At 41.8% G+C, this 22095-nt stretch overlaps 1 protein-coding gene across 1 annotated transcript in view; it reads right to left on the bottom strand.

The window, feature by feature from the left end:
- slc26a6 (solute carrier family 26 member 6) overlaps positions 1-22095 on the bottom strand; it is a 109153-nt gene that overhangs the window by 83443 nt on the left and 3615 nt on the right. The window contains exon 2 of the mRNA XM_048606304.1: positions 11946-12134. Within this exon, the coding sequence (XP_048462261.1) occupies positions 11946-12109 (164 nt within the window). The 5' untranslated portion in view covers positions 12110-12134. The remainder of the gene's footprint in view (positions 1-11945; positions 12135-22095) is intronic.

The raw sequence follows: 22095 nt of genomic DNA on the forward strand, positions 1-22095 counted from the left end.
GTGAGGACGAGTTCGGCTAAGCGGATGAGGGTGTCAGTGGAGGGGGACTGGTCGGGCCTGCGGGACAGGAAGAAGCGGAGGGCCTTAAGGCCATCTGCATGGGGAATGCAGGTGTAGAGGGACTGGACGTCCATGGTAAAGATGAGGTGTTGGGGACCGGGGAATTGGAAGTTCTGGAGGAGGTGGAGGGCGTGGGTGGTGTCACAGACATAGGTAGGGAGTTCCTGGACCAAGGGGGAGAAGATGGAGTCTAGATAGTTGGAGATCAGTTCGGTGGGGCAGGAGCAGACGGAGACAATGGGTTGACCAGGGCATTCCGGTTTGTGGATTTTGGGAAGGAGATAGAAGCGGGCAGTGCGAGGTTGGGGAACGATGAGGTTGGAGGCCGTCGGTGGGAGGTCACCTGAGGTGATGAGGTTGTGGATGGTTTGGGAGATGATGGTTTGGTGCTCAGGGATGGGGTCATGATCAAGGGGGCGGTAGGAGGAGGTGTCGGAGAGTTGGCGTCCGGCCTCGGCGATGTAGAGGTCAGTGCGCCATACTACAACTGCGCCTCCCTTGTCCGCAGGTTTTATGGTGAGGTTGGGATTGGAGCGGAGGGCTGCACGTTCTGCGGGGGAGAGGTTGGAGTGGGTGAGAGGGGTGGAGAGGTTGAGGATCTATGAGCATCATCTGTTTGTGATCCCTGGTGGCAGTAGCATCAAAACAGTGTTTGTCCTGAAAATAAATGTTAAACTCTTAGCAGGCACCTAACAGTGAGTCTTTACTTATCGGTTAAAATTCTCCATGGTGATTCTCTGCATGGAGAATTCTGATTTCCCAAATGACACATGCATGACAGCTTTATTACTATGGTATAATGTTCAAAAGGTTGAGGCCTCCATTAGTCACTCAGAGAATTCTGTTAGCAAGATTGAATTAGTAATTAATTAAGGAAAAATAAAGCAAAAAGTTGGTCCTTGCTCTTATTGTGACTGTTCAAGCAACCAGTGAGAAAGTGGTGTAGCCTGAGACTGAGGGGAGTTGCCCATCTATTTTCTTGGTAATGATTTATATAAGGTATTGAATTTACATACTGTTCCCCGAGACTTCATAAACTGTGCTCAAAGTGGTGAGGAAAAATATGGGATTCATAAATGAAAAGTAACAGCAGAAAATTTAAAGGATAATAGTGTGCGCCTCTCATTGCCCACAGTTAGTTGATGAAATTAAATGTATATAATATACTTGATGGCAACAGGTGGGAGAGAAACTTTAAAATTTTGCTTTGTGACACCAAATACTGATCAAAGCAGCCAACCATATTTTGGCAAATAAGCATTTACATCCAAGACTTCCATTCTCAAAACTTCCATAAGCATTTTCAATGTTAAATGATGACATGAAAATATAAAGGTGGTAACTGATAGAAAATTCTAACTTTCAGGCTGAGCTCTTTAAACTGAGAACTGGGATCATTATCCCACACTTTGATATATAGATACTTCAAATGACCTCTCATTTGTCACATTCTATGCTTTTACTACTACTATTTGTTCTTAAATCCCGAGCATAAGTTTAAAAGAAGAATTTTGTGAAGTGCAATAACTATTTCAGTGTGGGCAAACAATATCTATTGTGTACAAGGAACACCAGCAAATGTCAATGAAGTAAGTGACTTGTTTTAAAGCTGACCCTTCACTTGATTAGATCTCAGGCATTAGCAATGAACATTTCAATGGGGAAAGAAAGTAAAATAGTCCTGGGTTGTCTCAATGTGAAAAAGATACATTGAAGGAAACTGAGGACTGTTGTACTAAAGATTAGAGAAGAGAAAATTTAAAGCACCATGTAATCAATCATTAATTTGACTTCTCTGCTGGTAAGAAGTACAATTAACAGTGAAATAACATTTTATGGCGGCATTTTTGTTACCACTTACTTAACTTCACTCGTTTTCCACGATAGATAGTGGCAAATACCTTTGTTCTCTTTCCTTCTTTATTGTATCCTTCTTTATCCCCTTAAGATATTAGTAGCTTGAAATTTTTCGTACTTTTTTTTAAGTGATTCAGACCTACCAGTTGGCTGTGTCGGAGGTGGGAATTTAGTGCTCCCACCTCATTACCATGACTGTGGTGTTGGACTGAGCATCTGCATAATCGAAGAAATGCTAAAGGTATTAATAATGGAGGTGGGTGAGAGGTAAATTGCCACAGTTCTGAGGGCAAACAGAAAACACTCAAGAAATATCCTCAAAACATAATGGGAACAGGTGACCATGGATGTCAATTCTCAATGTCTTAGCTTGAGACCTGTCAGCAATGCCATGGGAAATCTAATGGCTTCCTGCAGGTTGTGAAGGTCAGTAAATCAATCTTACAATATCTCACAGGACACCCAGTGATATTATTGCTATGCTATTAATCCAGACACCCAATTATTGTATTGGGGTCATGGGCTCGAATCTTGTCACGGCAAATGGTGAAATTTGACTTTAATAAAAATTTAGATTTAAGAATCCACTGACACCATGAAAACATTGCTGATTGTTGTAAAAGCCCATCTGGTTCACTAATGTCCTATAAGGTAGGAAACTGCTATCCATACCTAGCCTAGCTTACATGTGACTCCTGACCCACAGCAATGTGACATCTTGGAATCCCTACAATGTGGAAACAGGCCCTTCGGCCCAACAAGTTCACACTGACCCTTGGAGCATCCCACACAGAACCATCCCCTTATAACCCACCTAAGCTACACATCCCTGAACACTACAGGCAATTTAGCATGGCCAATCCACCTAACTTGCACATCTTTGGACTGGGGGAGGAAACCCATGCAGACACAGGGAGAACGTATAAAATCTTCACAGACAGTCACCTGAGGATGGAATCAAACCCAGGTCCCTGGTGCTGTGAGGCAGTAGTGCTAACCACTGAGCCACCATGCCACCCTCAACTGACACAATTGGAATCACACAACCTATCATGTCAAAACAACGTGGTGCATAATGTCCTGGTACACCTCTTTTGCATCATCTTCAAAGCTCACATCCTTCATATAGTGTAGTGACCACAACTGCGTGCAGTACTCCAAATGTGACCTAACTAAAGTCTTATTCAGCTGCAGTATGACTCGCTAATTTTTACACTCAATGTCCTGATCAATGAAGGCAAGCATGTAAGATTGTATCCTAAGAGACAGAATCAATGCTCCTAAGGGTCCCACCATTTACAGTGTGCTTTCCTCTTCTATTTGACCTCCAAAATTCATCACCTCACACTTGCCTGGATTAAACTCCATCCGACATTTTTCCATCCAACTTTCCATCTCATCTATATCCTGCTGTATCCTTTGACAACTTTCCTCACTAGCCACAACTCCACCAATTTTCGTGTCACCTGAAAACTTACTTTTCAGACCACCTACATTTTCATCCAAATCATTTATATATATTACAAACAACAGAGGTCCCTGCACTGATTCTTGTGGAAGACCACTGGTACAGACTGCCATTCAGAAAAATACCTGTCTACAACCATCATCTGTCTTCTAAAACCAAGTTAATTTTGTATCCAATTTACCAACTCAATGTGGATCCCATATGACTAAATTTTCTGGACCAGCCTACCATGAGGGGCCTTGTCAAATGCTTTAGTAAAGTCCATGTAGACTATATCCATTGCACTCCCCTCAATCATCAGGAAAGGCTGAGGGACTTGAGGCTGTTTTCGTTAGAGAGAAGAAGGTTAAGAGGTGACTTAATAGAGACATACAAGATGATCAGAGGATTAGATAGGGTGGACAGTGGGAGCCTTTTTCCTCGGATGGTGATGGCTAGCACGAGGGGACATAGCTTTAAATTGAGGGGTGATAGATAAAGGACAGATGTCAGAGGTAGGTTCTTTACTCAGAGAGTAGTAAGGGCGTGGAATGCCCTGCCTGCAAAAGTAATAGACTTGCCAACTTTAAGGGCATTTAAATGGTCATTGGATAAACATATGGATGATAATAGAATAGTTTAGGTTAGATGGGCTTCAGATTGGTTTCACAGGTCGGCGCAACATCGAGGGCCGAAGGGCCTGTACGGCGCTGTAATGTTCTATGTTCTATGTTCTATGTTCACTTTGTCACTTGCACAAAAGACTCAGTCAGATTTGTGAGACAAAGCAGCCCTCCTGTAAAATCTCAAATAATTCCATTCATTTCCAAATATGAGTAAATCCTGTCCTTGAGAATCTTCTCCAATAATTCCTCTACCACTGATTTAAGGCTCAATGGCCTATAATTTCCTGGATTGTCCCTATTACTTTTCTTAACCAAATGAAGAACTTTGGCTATTCTTCAGTCTTCTGGGACATCATCTGTGGCTAAAGAGGATACAAAGATCACTGTCAAGACCCCAACAATGTTCACCCTTTCCCTCATTGGTAGATAAATGCCATTAGCCCTGGACACTTACCTACTTTAAAGATTTTCAAGACACCATCTCCTCCTTCTTAATATCAAGATGCCGTAGAATATCAACAAAGCCATCTCTAATCTTACCATCATCCATGTCCTTCCCTTTGGTGAATACCAATGTGAAACACTCATTAAGGACATTACTCATTTCCTCTGGCTCCATGCATTAATTCCCCCTTTTATCCTTGGGTTGACGTACTCTTTCCCTTGCTACCCTCTTGCACCTAATATAAGTATGAAATGCTTTGGGATTCTCCTTAATCCTCCCTGCAAATGACATTTAATGGCCCCTTTTAGCTGTCCTAATTCCCAGTTTAAGTTTTTCCTGCTTCCTTTACATTCCTCAAAGGTGTTAGTCTGATTTCAGTTCCCTAAACCTTACAAATGCTTCCTTTTCCTTTTTGATTAAATCTCTTGTCATCTAGGATTCTTGAATCTTGGCATCCTTATCTTTCATCCTCATAGGAACATGTTGGTCCTGAACCCTGATCAACTGGCCTTTAAAAGGCTCCCACATTGTCTGAAATGGGTTTACCCTCAAATAGCCGCCCCCAATCTAATCTCTCCAATTCCTGCCTAATACTGTTGTAGTTAGCCTTCCCCGAATTTTGCACGTTTACCTGAGGACCAGTCTTACCCTTATCTACATCTATTTTCAGATTTTAAGGAAGAGGGAAGATTTGCTTTGTTTGCTAGTTCACCTCAGGAGAAGAATGCAGATGTGCACCACTACAGAGGACTCAGTTGAGGATCTCAGTGGAGAAGCAAATAGGAGAGAGCTGACAGACGTGTGCACCAACCTGCTAAGTTCATCAGCAGGATGCCGCCAATGAAGGAGCATGGAGCAATCAAGCTGCAAGCTGGTAGAGGGTTTCCCACTAACCTCGCCTGCTGTGCAGCCTCTGCTCCAATTCTCCATCCTCTGCAGACCCAGAAGCTATTGCAGTCCCCTACTTGTTGCAGTCTGTGTGTGGTCAGGTCACTCAATCCTCTACTGTGAAGTTGTAACATGTCTCTTGAACAAATCCAGGACCTCACCCTAACACCTCTTAAAACTCTTTTTATAACTTCCAGTTAGTTTTCAATAGCAGGATTTCTTTAAAATGACCTCACATGCACATGCTAGCCATTTAATTAATCTTAAGCAGAAGGAAGGTGTAATTTTGAAGAATAGTATATTGCCTATTATTTAATAACTGGTTAACTTACTGTTGAAATGAATGATATTTTCTTGTGAGACATGTACACCTTTGTTTCCCACATTGAGGCAAAGATATAGGCATTGAAGGTAGACATGAGGCTGATCCCATTGATGGAGGGGTTGGCTTACCAAGAATGGCTTAAATGGTTAGGCCTTTATTCATTAGAGTTTAGAAGGAGGAGGGGTTGATTTTACTGAAACATTCAAGATTCTGAAGGGCCTTGACAGGGTAGATGTTAAGAAGATGTTTCCATTAGTGGGGGAATCTTGAACTTGGAGACATAGTCACAGAATAAGGGGGCACTCATTTAAAACTGAGATGTGAAGGAAAATCTTCTCCCAGAGGATGGTGAATGTCTGGAATTCCCTAACCCAGAGAGTTGTAGAAGCTAGATCATTAAAAGTATTTAAAGAGTGCAGGATGTATAGATTTTTGAAATATCGGGGAGTTGAGGGCAAAATGAGCCAGCATGAAAGAAGAGTTGAGATCTGAGGGAGATCAGTCATAATGTTGAATGACAGGACAGGCGTGAGGAGTGAATGGCCGACTGGTTTTCTTGCTCTTTAGGTTCTTACTAGGCTCAACTCAAGACTAAGTACAGATTAATATTTTAGACACATACTATTATCACAAAGAATAATCAGTAAAGCACTGCTAGGACATTGGAGAGCTCATGGAGAAAAGTCATAGCTTCTCTAAGGAGCAATCCTTTAGTCACTAACAGTCCCCATTAACAACTTATTCACCCTCCCAGCCTGATCATTAGCAACTCCTTTGTCTGTCCAACTGTATTTCTCTCTCTTTGGGCTCTATCCTATCGTTTACTCCTTACCCCACCCACCTCCCTATTTTCTGCATATAAACTGACGTTTTCCCAGCCACCATCAGTTCTGAGGAAGGGTCACTGGACCCGAAACGTTAACTCTGTTTTCTCCTCCACAGATGCTGCCAGACCTGCTGAGCTTTTCCAGCAACTTTGTTTTTGTTCCTTTACATCCTGATTGGCAGAACTTACCATGACGCCGGTTAACCCCTTCAGGTCTTAACTGTCTTATCCAACAACACTTGCAGCATTATCATGCAGTACAAGCAGAAATTTACTATAACCCCTTCAGTTGTCCCTCAGGACCTTTTAAATCTTTCCCCTCTCACCTTAAAAAATGTCCGTAGTTTTGAATTCCTCCACTCTAGGGAAAAGACCTTTGCTGTTCACCTTATCTATGCCTCTCATGATTTTATAAACTTCCATAAAGTCACCCCTCAACCTCCTAAGCTCTAATGAAAGAAGTCCCAATATAACCAGCCACTCCTTATAACTCAAACCCTCCAGTCCTGGCAACATCTGAACACTCTCCAATTTAATGACTGTCCAAGTTCTGATTTCTTTCTACCCTGCTTTATTTTGGGAACATAGTTTCCTTGTTCTTGCTCAGTGGTTGGACTAATGACTACTCCTGAGAAATAGTATTCAATCAAAACTAGAAGTTTAGCAATAATAAGTCAAGTAAACCTCCCTTCAATTTTTATCTTCAACAAGGAATTATTTGTTTTCTGCATTCTTTCTGCCAAGATAATGTAGCTTTGAAACAGTTTAAAAAAAAGACGACATTAAGAAAAGCTTGCATTACAAAATATTTTACTTGGTTAGTCACCAGGACGGGCTAGATTGTTTAGAAGTAAAGGTACAGTGTGTTAAAATAATTACAAAACATTTCCTTCTTCCCTATTCATTCAAGAACACTCCCTGCTGATTTTTAAAAATTCATTCACAGAATGAGCACATTGCTGGATAGGCCAGCATTTGTTGCCCAGAGGGCAGTTAAGAGTCAACCATATTGCTGTGGGTCTGGAGTCTCATGATGGCCAGACCAGGTAAGGATGGCAGTTTCCTTCCCTAAAGGACAGAGAACCAGGTAGGTTTTTCTCAACAATTGGCAATAGATTCATGGTCACATTCAGACCCCTAATTCCAAATTTCTTTTTTATTGAATTCAAATTCCACCATCTGCTGTGGTAGGATTCAAACCAGATCCACAGAACATTATCTTGGTCTCTGGATTAACAGTTCAGCAGTAATATCACTAGCCCATCACCTCCCCCATTTTCTCTAATATGTGCATCTTCCTAAGACCATAAGACAAAGGAGCAGAAGTAGGCTGTTCAGCCCATCGAGTCTGCTCACAATTCAGTGAGATCATGGCAGATCTGATGATCCTCAACTCCACTTTCCTGCCTTATATCCATAAGCCTCAATTCCCTTACTGAGGCTTGAATAAAATTCTTAAATTAACATACTTGTAAACTGCCTGTACTGATTCTTGTACCTTTCTGTTTTAAGGGTGTTCTCCAAATGGACCCAACTTATATGGGTCATAGAACAGAGGCTCAATATACACATCACAACAGCAGTGGCTGCTCATGTTGTATCAGAGTTTATTGACAGACAGATCTTTATTCTCTTCTGAAGGCTTGAACTTGTTTCACATCTAGACAAGCTGTTTTCTCTTCTGTTAACCATAACCCACTCCAACTCACCAACACCCCTGTGTTCCTCCAGTTCTGGCCCTCTGCACATATGGCCTATTTTTGTCTGTCTACTTTGTGCCTTTATTGCTCTGTGGAAAGCTTTGTGCTGAAACCCATGAATGTCTTATTTTAAAGGTCCTATATAAATGTAAGTTGTTATTAAAATTAATGCTTATGGATCTTTATAAACAGAAATTTCACACAGATGAATTAATATGTTCACAATCAATATCACACCCTGTCATTTCAAGTGACTTACGCATTATCTGATTCTCTGTAGTTGTTCATTTGTATGAAATTTTTCCGATCATAATGTTCCATAAGCATTTATTTTAATAATAACAACTTACATTTAAATAATAGGATTAAAATAAGACACTTATGGGTTTCAGGACAGAGCTTTCGACAGAGTGCAAAAGACACAAAGTAGATGCATTGTTAAAAGAGTTTAACCATTAGACTAATAACCAGTTGGAGATCATTTGGCTGGAAGGCTGGTTTACAATACAGACTGATGCTAATGGAATAAATCTCGATTCCTGCATCAGCTGAGGTTACAATGAAAGTTCCTCTTTCTCAACCACTCTCCTTGCCTAAGGCATGGAGACCCTCAGGCTAAGCCACCACAAGACATCTCTCTCTCTAATGGTGTAGAGCTGGATGAACACAGCAGGCCAATCAGCATGAGAGGAGCAGGAAGGCTTATCTCTCTCTCTAATGGCACTGTTTATGGATACAATAGCCTTCACTGAAATTTTGCTTTAAAAATTTTCTTTGAAGAATTCCTTTGTTGATTACCAAGAGGAAGAGTATCAGTTCTGGCTTCTACCTTGTTTATGGTTTTATAGGACCGGGCCTGCATTAGTTACAACATTAAAGTTCACGGAGTGATTAATTGCAGGGAAACAAATCCAATATTGTGACATGTTAATTTAGTACACTAGCCTCTTCTACAATCCAAAGGTCTAATTGTTAATGAATTAAGGGTGGATTAACCTGGAATTTGTATTGTGCACTCAAGTTAATGTAACATTCAGGAGAGAAGATGCCTTTACCCTGCAGCCTGCATTAAATTTGAATGCAAGTCAGTGAGGTGAAAGGATAGCATGGAGCTCAGCAGACCTCAGGAAAATAAATCTTTGTAAAGTGAAACATGTTTTATTTTGTGCCCCATTCCATCAAATGTTTTGTATTGAAATGGCAACAGAATTTAATAGAAAAACTGGACACAAATCACAAAAGGCCTTTAATATTTGAAACATGCTTGAAATTTGAGCCAGGAGCCTCTTTGGACTTAGACCTCTGATAATCACCTAGCAGTGAGACTTTAAAGAAAAATGGTTTCATTTACATTCATGCAATATTTAAAACAGATAATCTTGCCTTGTGTAGGTATAAATTCAGATACATACTCATTCCCCAGCTAAAAATGTTCAAACTGAAGTAAACTTCTCTCTATTAAGAAATGCTCAAGATGCATAGTGAGTTAATGAGTCAGAATCTCTTTTACATTTCCACAAGCCTCAGATTTTCAATATTTATGTTTTATTTTCACAGAAAAACAAAACGACACATTTACAGGCACATTGTTCATGAACTCAAGAAGTCCTGAAGTATGTTACAGCCAACAGGTTACTAGTTGTAAAGTGTAATCACTGTTTTATGCACAACGAACAAGTCATTTACATCAAGAGACCATAAACAGCATTTAGATAAATTGGTGATTAATCTGTTGAGTGATGATGAATGCTGAATGGAAGACTCTCTCCCTGCTCTTGTAACAGTGTCATCCTTACATCAACCTGAACAATCCTCAGCCTAATGTCATCCCTGAAGCACAGCTCTGACAATGCAGCACTCCCTTAAAACTGCGGTGATGCGTCAACCTTGAATTAACGATCAATTAATTCTAAATTTTTTGCCAAATGTGAATGCTCCTATAGAAATTGATTTCTAAACACACCCTTCACCCCTCACCAACTCTACTCTAACACCATGCATTCCTCCTCCTCTGCCCCGTCCAAAATGTCCCCAAGATAGCTATTGCTCAATTGTGAGGCAAATTAATTGTTGACAGTTCTCTTGGCTATAGAGATGCTGGCTCATTCGAAGGGTGGCCATAGAGGCATGGGAAGTGGGTGGGAGAGGGCGTTCCTGGGTCATGAAGCAGGTTGTGCCCTTAATTGGCTATATTCATGGTTCTACTGGCTCTTGATGGGCGTCTGAGCAGCCCAATGTACCACTGATGGCAATAAACCATGTCAGATGTTGGGCCCACAAACAGAGGACATATGTCACTATTTAAATGGAGAAAAACTGCAGAAAGCTACAACACAAAGGGACTTGGGGGTACTTGTGCATTAAAGACAGAGAGCCAGCACATAGGTGCAGCAGGTAATCAGGAAGGCTCATGGAATGTTGGCCCTTATTTCAAGAGGGTTGGAGTATAAGAGTAGGGAGGCCTTACTGCAACTCTACAAGGTGCTGGTGAGACCACACCTGGAGTAGGTTAAGCAGTTTTGGTCCCCTTATTTAAGATATTATTTCATTCAAGGCAGTTCAGAGAAGATTCAATATGATGGTCCCCAGTATGGAGGGATTATCTTGTGAGCAAAGATTAAACGGGTTCCAACTCGACTCAGTAGAACTTAGAAGAATGAGAGGTTATCTCATTGAAACATATAGGATTATTAAGAGCTTGACAGGGTAAATACTGAGAGAATGGAAGTGTCCAGGTCCAGAAGGCATGGTCTCAGAATGAAGAAGCACCAATTTAAGACTGAAATGAGGAGGAATTTCTTCTCTCAGAGGGTTGAGTTTTTGAAATTCCTTGCCACAGAGAGATGTGGGCGCAGAGTCCTTCTTTTCAATTTAAGGCTGATATAATTTCCAGTAGGGGAATTGAGGGTTATAGGGAAAGGGCAAGAAAATAGATGTGAAGAGCAGCCATGATCCCATTGAATGGCGGAGCAGGTTCGAGGGACCACATGACCAACTCCTCTTCCTATCTCTTATGGTTGTATTACTATTTCACCTGTTCTCCCACCTCTTTCCCTGAGGGGTATGGCTTGCTCAGCCCTTAGCTTTGGCTTTCAGATGAAGGATTAAACTCAGACCCCATCTGTTTTTGCAGGGTGGATGTAAAAGATCAAGGGCATTTTTCAAAAAAGAGCCAGAGTCTTTTATTTTCTGAAGAAGGCTCTAGGCCCGAAACGTCAGCCTTCCTGCTCCTCTGATGCTGCTTGGCCTGCTGTGTCCATCCAGCTCTACACCTTGTTATCTCAGATTCTCCAGCATCTGCAGTTCCTACTATCTCTTTTTTTCTGTTGTCCCTCAACCAACATCAAGGATTATACGGTCTTTGTCACATTGTGTTTGTGAGAAATTGCTGTGTGCAAATTGACTGTTGTGATTCCTATATTGACTCAATTTCAAAAACTAATTCATTGGTTATAAAGTGCTTTAGGAACGCCTGGTGTCATGAAACTATTTAAATGCAGGTATTTCTTGCTTTCAACTTTATGTTTAAATTGCTGGAAATTATTTATGTGTAGAATGCTACACTTTCCAATACATTCACTCAGGTGAATTTATTTGAAAATCTGGACCCGCCAATAAAGTCATCAGTGCAAGTAGGAACGACTTGGAATGCTGTGTCATTAGCGGGTTGTCAATTCTAAGAAAACTCCCATTTGTTAATCAAAAACGAACAGTTGAGCTCAAATTTCTCTGCAGGCACAGAGTTGGAACAGTAAGAAAAAGGCTGCTTACCTCAGATTTTCTTTCAGTTTATCTTTCAAGGAGGGTTCAGTTTTCTTTGACCATTGAGCCACCACTTCCAAATGCTCCTCACTCATAACCTGCCTCTCCACATGGTAGTTGGGTTTCTGCATTTGGAAGTTGGAATCCGTTTCATCTCCTAATTTGGCAATCATTGAAAATTCTTGGTCTGCTGTCTACCTGGAAAGAATGTGAGAGCAGAATGAAAACTGGAGAATAGAAATGAGAGAAAAATACACAGCAGCTACACACACAGCAAACAGTGAAGAACAGAATGCTATAACGGAAACAGTGAGATCCAAAGAATGTCTACTCCTTACCTCATACAAACACTCCTTCAATTGTTTGCTTTCTGGCACAAATTGATTCTTGTTAAATCATCTGCCACAGCGGGAGGAAAAAAAAATGCTTTCAAAGTGACCTGCTGCAATGCCAAAACACCCATTTCTCATTTGGATAGGTTGCTTGTGGAATTTAGTGCTCTCTCCAAAGGTACGTATGGTGGAGGTGGGGTGTGGGAGGGGGAGTTGGATGGGAGGTGGTTGATAGGGGGCACCATTAACCAGCTGTCTTCCCACCTCCTTCTGGAATCAATCCAGTTTAATGGATGACCCTCCCACACTCTGCTGTGAATTGAGGTATTTAAGTGTGGATTACTATCCATCCAGGATATATTCACCCAGCAGCAGAGGTTGGGGACCCACTATGCAGGAGGCCTGAAAACCAAACACATTGGGGATGTCTGCAAGCTTCTGGGCTGGAGGTGTTCCCTCATTAAATGATACCCAGTGCTTAATCGAGGCACCAGGCATAGGGGAGGGAGACCCCACTGAGAACCACCCTTTCCCTTGCTGCTGACACCCCTCAATCCGCTGTGATTCCCACGCTGTGACCTCTATCCCATCACCACTCACCTATCACCTAAGGCTCCCCGGGCTGTTGGCGAATGCTTTGGTCGGAGCAACCACCATTCCCACTGGCACTCTCAAGCAAGGACAGCAGTCAGTGTGGTTAGCTTGCGGCTGTTGTGGGGTTACTGCTCTTGGGAGTCTTTGAACTACTTTTGTTGAGCTAAGTGCCTGAATGTCAATGTGTCTTCCCAGAAAGGAAGTGAAGCACACCCGGGGTGTGGCACAACATCTTCACCATCCCTATTAACTATCCCATGTCACCACAAAATGCTACAAATGGGAGTATGAGATAACACAGTGTGGAGCTTGAGGAACACAGCAGGCCAGGCAGTATCAGAGGAGCAGGAAGGTTGATGTTACGGGTCAAGACCCTTCTTCTAAAATGGGGGGAATGCAGAAAAAAAAAAAAGAGAGAGGGGGGGGGTGGGGGGGGGGAAGGTAGATAGGATGATGATAGGTGAGTGCAGGTAGGCAGTGGTGGGGATTGGTCAGTGAGGTGGGAGGGGCGGCTAGGTGGGTGAGAAGATGGACAGGTTGTGTCAGGTCAAGGAGGCGGAGATGAGAGGCAGAGTTGGTCATGGGATGAGGCTGGGGGTGGGGAGATTTTGAAACTGATAAAATCCACATTTAGGCCATTTGGCTGTAGGCTCCCGAGGCAGAATATGAGATGTTGCTCCTCTAGTTTCTGGGTGGCGTCATTGTGACACAGGAGGAGCCCCAGGATGAACATGTTGCCGTGGGAGCGGGAGCGGGAACGGGAGCGGGAACGGGAGCGGGAACGGGAGCGGGAGCGGGAGTGGGAGTTGGAGTTGGAGTTGGAGTTGAAATGGTTCACAACTGGAAGGTGTTGTCGTTTGTCACAAACAGAGCGCAGGTACTCCTCAAAATGGTCTCCGAGCCTCTGCTTGGTCTCACCCATGTAGAGGAGGCCACATCGGGACCAGCAGATGCAATAGACCACAATGACAGATGTGCAGGTGAGCCTCTGTCTGATGTGGAAGGTTTGTTTGGTGCCTAGAATGGAGGCAAGGGGAGAGGTTTAGGGGCAGGTGTAGCACTTCCTGCAGTTGCAGGGAAAGGTGCCGGGAGTGGTGGGGCTTGTAGGGAGTGTGGAGCGGATGAGGGAGTTGCGGAGTGAGCGGTCTCTGTGAAAGGCAGATAGGGGCGGGGAGGGAAATATATCTTTGGTTGTGGGTCAGATTGTAGGGGGCGGAAGTGGCGGAGAATGATACATTGGATGTAGAGGTTGGTGGGGTGGTATGTGAGGACAAGGGGAATTCTGCCTTTATTTTTGTTGTGAGGAGGGGATGTGAGGGCAGAGGTGCGGGAAATGAAAGAGATGCGGTTGAAGGCATTTTCGACCACCGAAGGGGGGATGTTGTGGTCCTTGAAATAAGAGGACATCTGGGATGTTCAGGAGTGGAATGCCCCATCTTGGGAACAGATGCGGCGGAGGCAGAGGAATTGGGAGTAGGGGATCGTATTCTTGCAGGAAGGTGCGTGAGAGGAGGTGTAGTCTAGGTAGCTGTGGGAGTCGGTGGGCTTGAAATAGATGCCAGTTTCGAGGTGGTCACCAGAGATGGAGACAGAGAGGCCCAGGAAGGAGAGGACCACCAGAGATAGAACTTGAGGTTGGGGTGTTAGTAAAGTAGATGAGCTGTTCAAGCTTCTTGTGGGAGCATGAGGCAATGCCGATACAGTCATCGATGTAGCAGAGGAAGAGGTGGAGGATAGTGCCAGTGTAGCTGCAGAAGAGGGACTGTTCCATGTATCCTACAAAGAGACAGGCATAGCTTTGGCCCTTGCAGGTTCCCATGGGCACCCCCTTAGTCTGTAGGAAGTCCTACATGGGAGTATGTTTGACTGCATGCATGAGTGACCTTGTAAAGCCAGTGAAATGTTTTCCTATGTTTGCTGTTTTCAGGAAAAAATGTTTCTTCTCTGTTCACTCCAGCCTTCAAGATAAGAATGGTCAGAAGATGCAGTATAATAATTAGGTTCCATTATGTGAATGAATAGTATACATCAGTGATGCTCAGAATTAGGACCATACCAAAAGTTGTTCTTGGATTGTATCGCTGTTCCTTCAATTGTTGGGTCAAAATCCTGGAACTCCCTAACCAAACTGTAGACATAACTACACTGAATGGACTGCAGTGGGTCAAGAAGGCAACTCAACACCACTTTCTCAAGGGCAAATAGGAATGGGCAACAAATGCTGGCCCAGCCAGCAACACCCACATCCCATGAATGTACTGACAAAAACTTCAACATAACCTCAACACCATCGTGACCCAGAACAGAGTCTGTTGTGAACAGATTGCTAAAGCCAAGGATTTGATATAATTGGGAATTTTGTGTTGAAAGGGAAGAAGGTGATGTTTTGTCTCCAATATATACGGTGGTTCATGTTTGCTTAAAGCAGCAAGTACTTAAAAACTTTGTCCAATGTTCGATGGTTAGGTGAGAATGGCGAATGGAAGAAGAAAAAAAAATTCAAGAAACTAAAACACAGAAACCAATGAGATAGGCTAAAAAATGGCAGTGAAATTTATATGCTTAGACAACTTGTATGCTTGGATTTACCAGGATGTTGCCTGGTGTGGAGGGCATTGGCTATGAGGAGAGGTTGGAGAAACTTGGGTTATTCTCACTGGTTGAGTGGTGATCCGATAGAGGTCTATGATATTATAAAGGGCATGGACAGAGTGGACAGTCAGACGCTTTATCCCAGAATGGAAGAGTCAGTTACCAGGGGCCATGGGTTTAAGGTGTGAGGGGCAAGTTTTAAAGGTGATGTATGAGGCAGGTTTTTTACACAGAGGGTGGTGGATGCCTGGAACTCACTGCTGGGGGAGGTAGTGGAAACAGATATGATAGTGACTTTTAAAGGGTGTCTTGACAAATACATGAATAGGATGGGAATAGAGGGATACAGTCCCTGGAAGAGTAGGGGGTTTTAGTTGTGACGGGCAGCATATCAGTGCAGGCTTGGAGTGTCAAAGGGCCTGTTTCTGTGCTGTAATTTTGTTTTTTATTTGTACAGCATGTGGGGATTTGTAGCAGTGAGATTGCCCAGAGTATGCAGTAGATATCTCCACTCAAATCTCTTTGGTGTAGAATCAGAATCATTCAGTTGAAGTATAAGTTGGAGAGACTTGGATACAAAAAAAAGAGGATAGCAATATCTGGGCATCTTGTTCCACATTTTGACAATACTTCATGGAAAGGTTCAAGCTGGTGTGACTGAAATTGTATAGAGTACAGGGAACCCAGTTAAGCTAGGGACTGAGATTCTGCAAAGACTGATCCTTTTCAACAGGTGCAATGTACTTTCTGTCTATGAGGATAAGGATAATGTCTAACAAAACAGCAGCCTGGTGCCCAGGTGAGGGACATCTCGAACTGGCCTGAAAGGTTATTGGAGAGGGAGAATAACTGATTCATTGAGATTCACGTTGAGACCAACAACACAGGTAAGAGAAGATAAAGATCCTATTTAGAAACTACCAGAAAATAGCAGATAAGTAACAAACAGCACCTCAAAAAGGGGAGAACCCTCTCCTCAAGTCCCCGGCATCACAAACACCAATCTTCAACCAGTTGGGTTTATTCCATATGATATCATAAATTGCTGAAACTGCTGAAATTGCAACTGGAAATATGCTGACAGTAGCATTGAAAACATGCTCCAGGACTTGCCAAACACCTTGGCCAAGCTGTTCCATTGCAGCTACAAGACTGGCATCCACCCAACAATGTTTATTTTATGCACAAGAAGCAGCACAAATCCAACCCAGCTAATCATTGAATATCAGTTTATTCTCGATCATCAGTAAAGTGATGTAAGGGTCATCAGCAATGCTCTCAATGGCATTGTGTGATGATACTATGGCTTTAAGGGGTGTATTTTGTCCTGTTTCTTTCTTTAAGTGAAAAAAGGTTGCGACAGAGGTGTTACGTGGTCTTCTCCAACCCCAATAAAGTAAACAACTTGTGAGTTGTTAGTTTTTAAAAAAAATTGGAACAATAGAAGCAGCCTAAATGGGTGGGATCAAGCCCCCACAGAACAGGATTATTAGTTTTAGCCTTCAGCAGTTGTTGCTGAACTGTCAGCAGGGTTTGGAAGCTGCAGTACACCTCTCTTTGCTACATCTGTCAGAGTTTTCTCGGTACTTTCCCTCCTGGGCTGCTGGAATTGCATGTGAGATAATTTGTATCTATTATTTTGTTAAACATTTTGATAGAGTTATAGCTAAGCCAATTCTTTTCTTTTATATTTTCTTCTGTTCTATTTTAACAATATAGTGTATGAATAAATTGTGTTTTGCTTAATGTCAAGTAGTTTGACCAAATCGAATTGCATCTGGAACACAACACCTTACAATAAAAAGAAAAAGTTAGGGTCTAAACTATCTTCTGAATATTTTGAAAGGTGGTTTGGTCTGGTCCATAACACTAATAAAGCAATAACCTGCTCACTAATACTCAGATTGTATTCCGCTGGGCCACGTGGATCCTGATTTCATTAGAGGCTTGCTCCAAACTGGACAAAAAAGCTGAATTCCAGAGGTGAGGTGAAAGTGACTGCCTTTCATGTCAAGCCTGCATTTAACTGAATATGGCATCAAGGAGCTCTAGCAAAACTGGAGTCAAAGGGAATTGGGGGAGAAGTCTCTGCTGGTTTGAATCACACATAACACAAAGGAAGACGGTTATGGCTGTTGGAAATCAATCATCTCAGCCCCAGGACATAATTGAAGAAGTTCTTGGGGGTAATATCTTAGGCCCAACCATTTTCAGTTGCTTCAGTGATATTTCCTACATCACAAGGTCAGAAGCGAAGATGTTCACTGATGATTATACAATGTTCAGAACTGTTTGTGACTCCTCAGTTACTGAAGCAGTCCATGTCCATATGCAGCTGGACCTGGAGAACATCCAGGTTTGGGCTGATAGTGGCAAGCAACATTTATGCCTCTCGAGTGCCAGGGAATGACCATCTCTAACAAAAGTGAACTCAGCCACTGCTCCTTAATGTTCAATGGCATTACCATCATTGAACTCCCTCCCCCATATCAATATTGCAGAGGTTAACATTGACCAGAAACTGAACTCGAACAGCCATAAGCAGCCAAATGAATACTGTGTCTACAGAACTTGATCAAAGGCTAGGAGTTCTGCAGTGAATATTATTTATTTTGTCTCCCCAAAGCCTGTCCAACTTCTACAAGGCACAAATAGAACTGTGCTGGAGCATTCTCCACTTACCTGGACAGGGACAGTTCCAATAACAAACAAGAAGCTGGACACCATCCAGGGTAAAGCAGCCGACCTGATCAGCACCAACATTCACTCCCTTCATTATTAACGCACAGTGGCAGCAGTGCATACCAGCTGCAAGGTGCACCGCAGTCACACACCAAATGTCTTTCGACCGCACAATTCAAACCAGAGAACTTTACTGCCTAAAAGAATAAATGCAGCAAATGCAGCGGAACACCACCACCTGCCAGTTCCCCTCCAAGCCAGTCACCATCCTGACTTGGAACCATATGACCATTCCATCACTGACACTGAATCAAATTCCTGGAACTCCCTTCCTAACCCCAGGGTTTGCAGATTTCAAGTCGGCAGTTCAACACCACCTTCTCCAGGGAAATTAGGGATGGGTAATACGTTCTGGTCTAAACTGGTGATATCCACATGCCATGATTGAATGAAGAAAAAAATCAGAGGCACATGCAAACTGGTTCAGGATAAGCAAGTAAACTAGGCAGACCAGTGCAGGAGAGAGTGGTGTGTGGAATTGGTGTCCATTTCATGGGAGACTGGCACCAATGTTGAGAGAAACCTTTGGGATGAACTCTACCTGAATCAGCCTGGGATCAGAGTCCTTGCAGAAAGGTTAAACAGGGTAGTTACAAGAATTCTAAACTATAGGATATTGGTTCAAATGGTAAAGACACCATGAGAACTTACTCAAAAAGGAAAGAGAGAGAGAAGAGACTACAATAAACAAAAAGGAAGTGAACGTTAAATTATGGAAAGGAACTGGATCAGTGGAAAGAAAATCAAAACATATGCACAAGCTCATCTCTCAATCTTTCATATAGACAATTATCAGTGAGGTGACCTAATTTCTTTTTAGAAGTATCAGTTGTTTCCCAGGCTCCTAATTGCACCGATTAAACCTTCTCTGGTCTATGGTGGAGTTTTATCATAAACTAAAATAGGAGTTGAAGGCTTAATGATTGTCATTTTTGACAATTTTGTCTTCTATGCCCAGTCTAATAAGAATGGTATTGTTAGTTGGCTTGTCCATTGTTTGCAGCATTGTAACCCAATCCTTGTCTGATTATCGACTGAAGTCAGAGAAAATCTAATATCTGTTAAAATGCCAATCCCAGTTGGTCTAATATCCCACCTAGTCAGAATGCTTCTTGTGAGTTTTTGCAAGACGAGTTATGCAGCCAAATTTGTTTTGCTTTCCTCCTCTTTGTCAGCATTGTTCAGGGATTACTGTCTGCTGTCTGATGACTGGGTTGGCCTCAAACTTTATCACTTCCTCTTGCCACTGGGCTTCTCTTCAGGCCTTTGCCCTCCTTCTGCAGCTGGATTGCTGGAGTGATCTTGTACTTCACCCTCTGCCCCTACTACAGTTGGACTTCTCAGACTCTTCCTACTTTTTCTATGAAACTGGTCAATGTTCAGCAAAGTTATTTGAGGGATGGAAGATAGTCCACATCCATAGATACCTTTATTTAAATGTATACACTGTCTACAAGAAAAGGTGAGAAATGAAATCTCTGGAATCCTACACAGTGGTGGTCCTGTTTCACGTAATCTGATGTGATCACGACATACCCTTAATGAACATACTCAGTGGCTTCTATTGAAGTAAGAGTACAGTTAACCCGTTAATTCCTGGGTGGTTGAACAGCTTGAACATTTTGAGCTGCTGAGAGAGAGCCGGCAAGCCTGTAAAACATGCCTAACATTATTGAAGAGGTAACTAAAGTAGCGAACAAGGAAATGTCTTGGGATGTTACTGATTTAAAATTTAAAATGTAAAATTTAATTTAACATTGATCTCGCTGTATGTGCATCTTCTCTGCAGCTGTAACATTGTATTCTTTGCTCTGTTCTACCACCCTACTCGCTTTGTTTGGAATGTACTGCACACAAAACAAAACTTTTCACTGTACCTAGGTACATGTGACAATAATAAATCAAATCAAATATTTGGATGCCCAGAAGGCATTGGATTAGTGTCCTTATTCGAGACTGTTCGCTAAATCTGAAAATGATTGATTTGAAGATAAACTATTGAACTGATTTAAAAATTGCTGAACGAACAGGAAACAGAAACTGGAGACAAAGGACAGACCTTCTAATTGATAGGGTATAGCTAATTAGTGTCCAGTACAGATTTCTATTGAGACCTTAACAATTCACCATGTCACTGTAAGGGAGTTAGATGATTAGACAGAAAGCCAGATATCTAAACATGCAGATGTCACAAAGATGTATGAAATTGTAAACAGTACTGATAGAAGCATAACATTAGAAAGAGATGGTAATGGATGCAATAAATGAGCAAAAGTGTAGCAAATGAATTTCAATGTAGGCAAATGTGAGATCATATATTTTGGATATAAAAAGAATATAGCAGGCCACATTCTAAATGGTGAAAATATGGAAACAGTGGATATCCAAAGAAACTCAGGAATCCAGGAAAATAGATCCTCAATTATTACGAACAGTTAAGCTTTCTTCATTTGATCTGATTTGATTATTATTGTCACATGCACCAAAATACTGTGAAAAGTGTTGTCTTAGTTGCCAACCAGACAATTCATACCTTACACAAGTACATCAGGGTAATAGAACAGAAGCAGAATAGAGAGTGTTACAGCTATAGAGAAGGTGCAGAGATAGATTGACTTTAACATATGAGAGGTCCATTTGTAAGTCCGATAACAGTGGGGTAGAAACTGTTCTTGGATCTGATGGTAAGTGTTTTCAAACTTTTGTGTCTCTTGCCTAATTGAAGATGGTGGAAGAGAGTAAAACCCAAGGTGGGAGGCGTCTTTGATTATGTTGGCTGCTTTCCTGAGGCAGCTGGAACATTATCAAAATGCTGACATTTATACCTATAAAATTATAATGAAAGGAGTTCAAAGTTACACTTCAGCTAATCAGCACCTTAGTTAGATTACTGGAAAAAATATATTGACCTTGTGAGGAAAGCCGCCTAGGTTTACCAGGACCTTACTTGGAATCCAAGAGTTAAATTATGACAAAAGATTGCACAAACTTAACATTGCACTCTTTTGATTTTAGAAGGCCAAGGGATGAATTATTTGATGCTTGCAAGATATTTCGGAGGACAGATGAGTTAAATAGAAATAACATATTGCAGTTGACTGGGGATTCTTTGATGAGTCTGTGCAGTTTGCAAATTTGAGCCAGACTTTCAGAGTGATACAAGGAAAAAAAGGGTGCTAGAAGTTTAGAATCTTTCCCACAAACAGCAATTAATGCTGAATGATTGAATTATAAAAAACCTATCTCAGGTTTAAAATTTGTTATCGAAAAGTATCAAGGGATAGGGATACAAATGTCACTGTGTGGACTTAGGTTGCAGATCAACTATAATTTAATTGGCTAAATGCCTACTCCTGCAATTACAGGAGTGTGCAAATTCTCTGGGCACCTTGGGCACAAATAATGAGAATGCATTAGCGAGAATTTCCTCTGTACTCTTTCTATTGCCGATACATTGTAAAGTAATAGTGGAAATATCAAATCAGGTAATCTTCACAAACACACAATGTTGCTGGTAAAATAATTAGAAATGAGACGAGTGAGGTGAAATTGATCTTTGATGAATTGAGCAGGTGCGTGAAACATGTTACCAATTTTCAATAGCAACTGCTAAAAAACAATTTCACAGTCTAGGAGATTCAACAAATTAAATTTCATCAGAACATTTTTTAATTAGACTAGTAATTGAACAGGAGTCAACAACCTGCAGTTTAATGAATGAAAAATGAATGAACAACTTTTTTTGGAAGTGTAATATTCTTAAGAATTAGAATTAGGTTTTATTCACATGTGTACTCAAGTGCAGGGGATACAGGAATACAGTGAAAAATTTACAATGTCGCCATTTATGTACTAGGTACCTAGGTGCAAAATCTTAGGTTACAACGTAAAAAAATAAA

The sequence above is a fragment of the Rhincodon typus genome, chromosome 16, assembly GCF_021869965.1.
Source record: "Rhincodon typus isolate 14 chromosome 16, sRhiTyp1.1, whole genome shotgun sequence".
NCBI lineage: Eukaryota > Metazoa > Chordata > Chondrichthyes > Orectolobiformes > Rhincodontidae > Rhincodon > Rhincodon typus.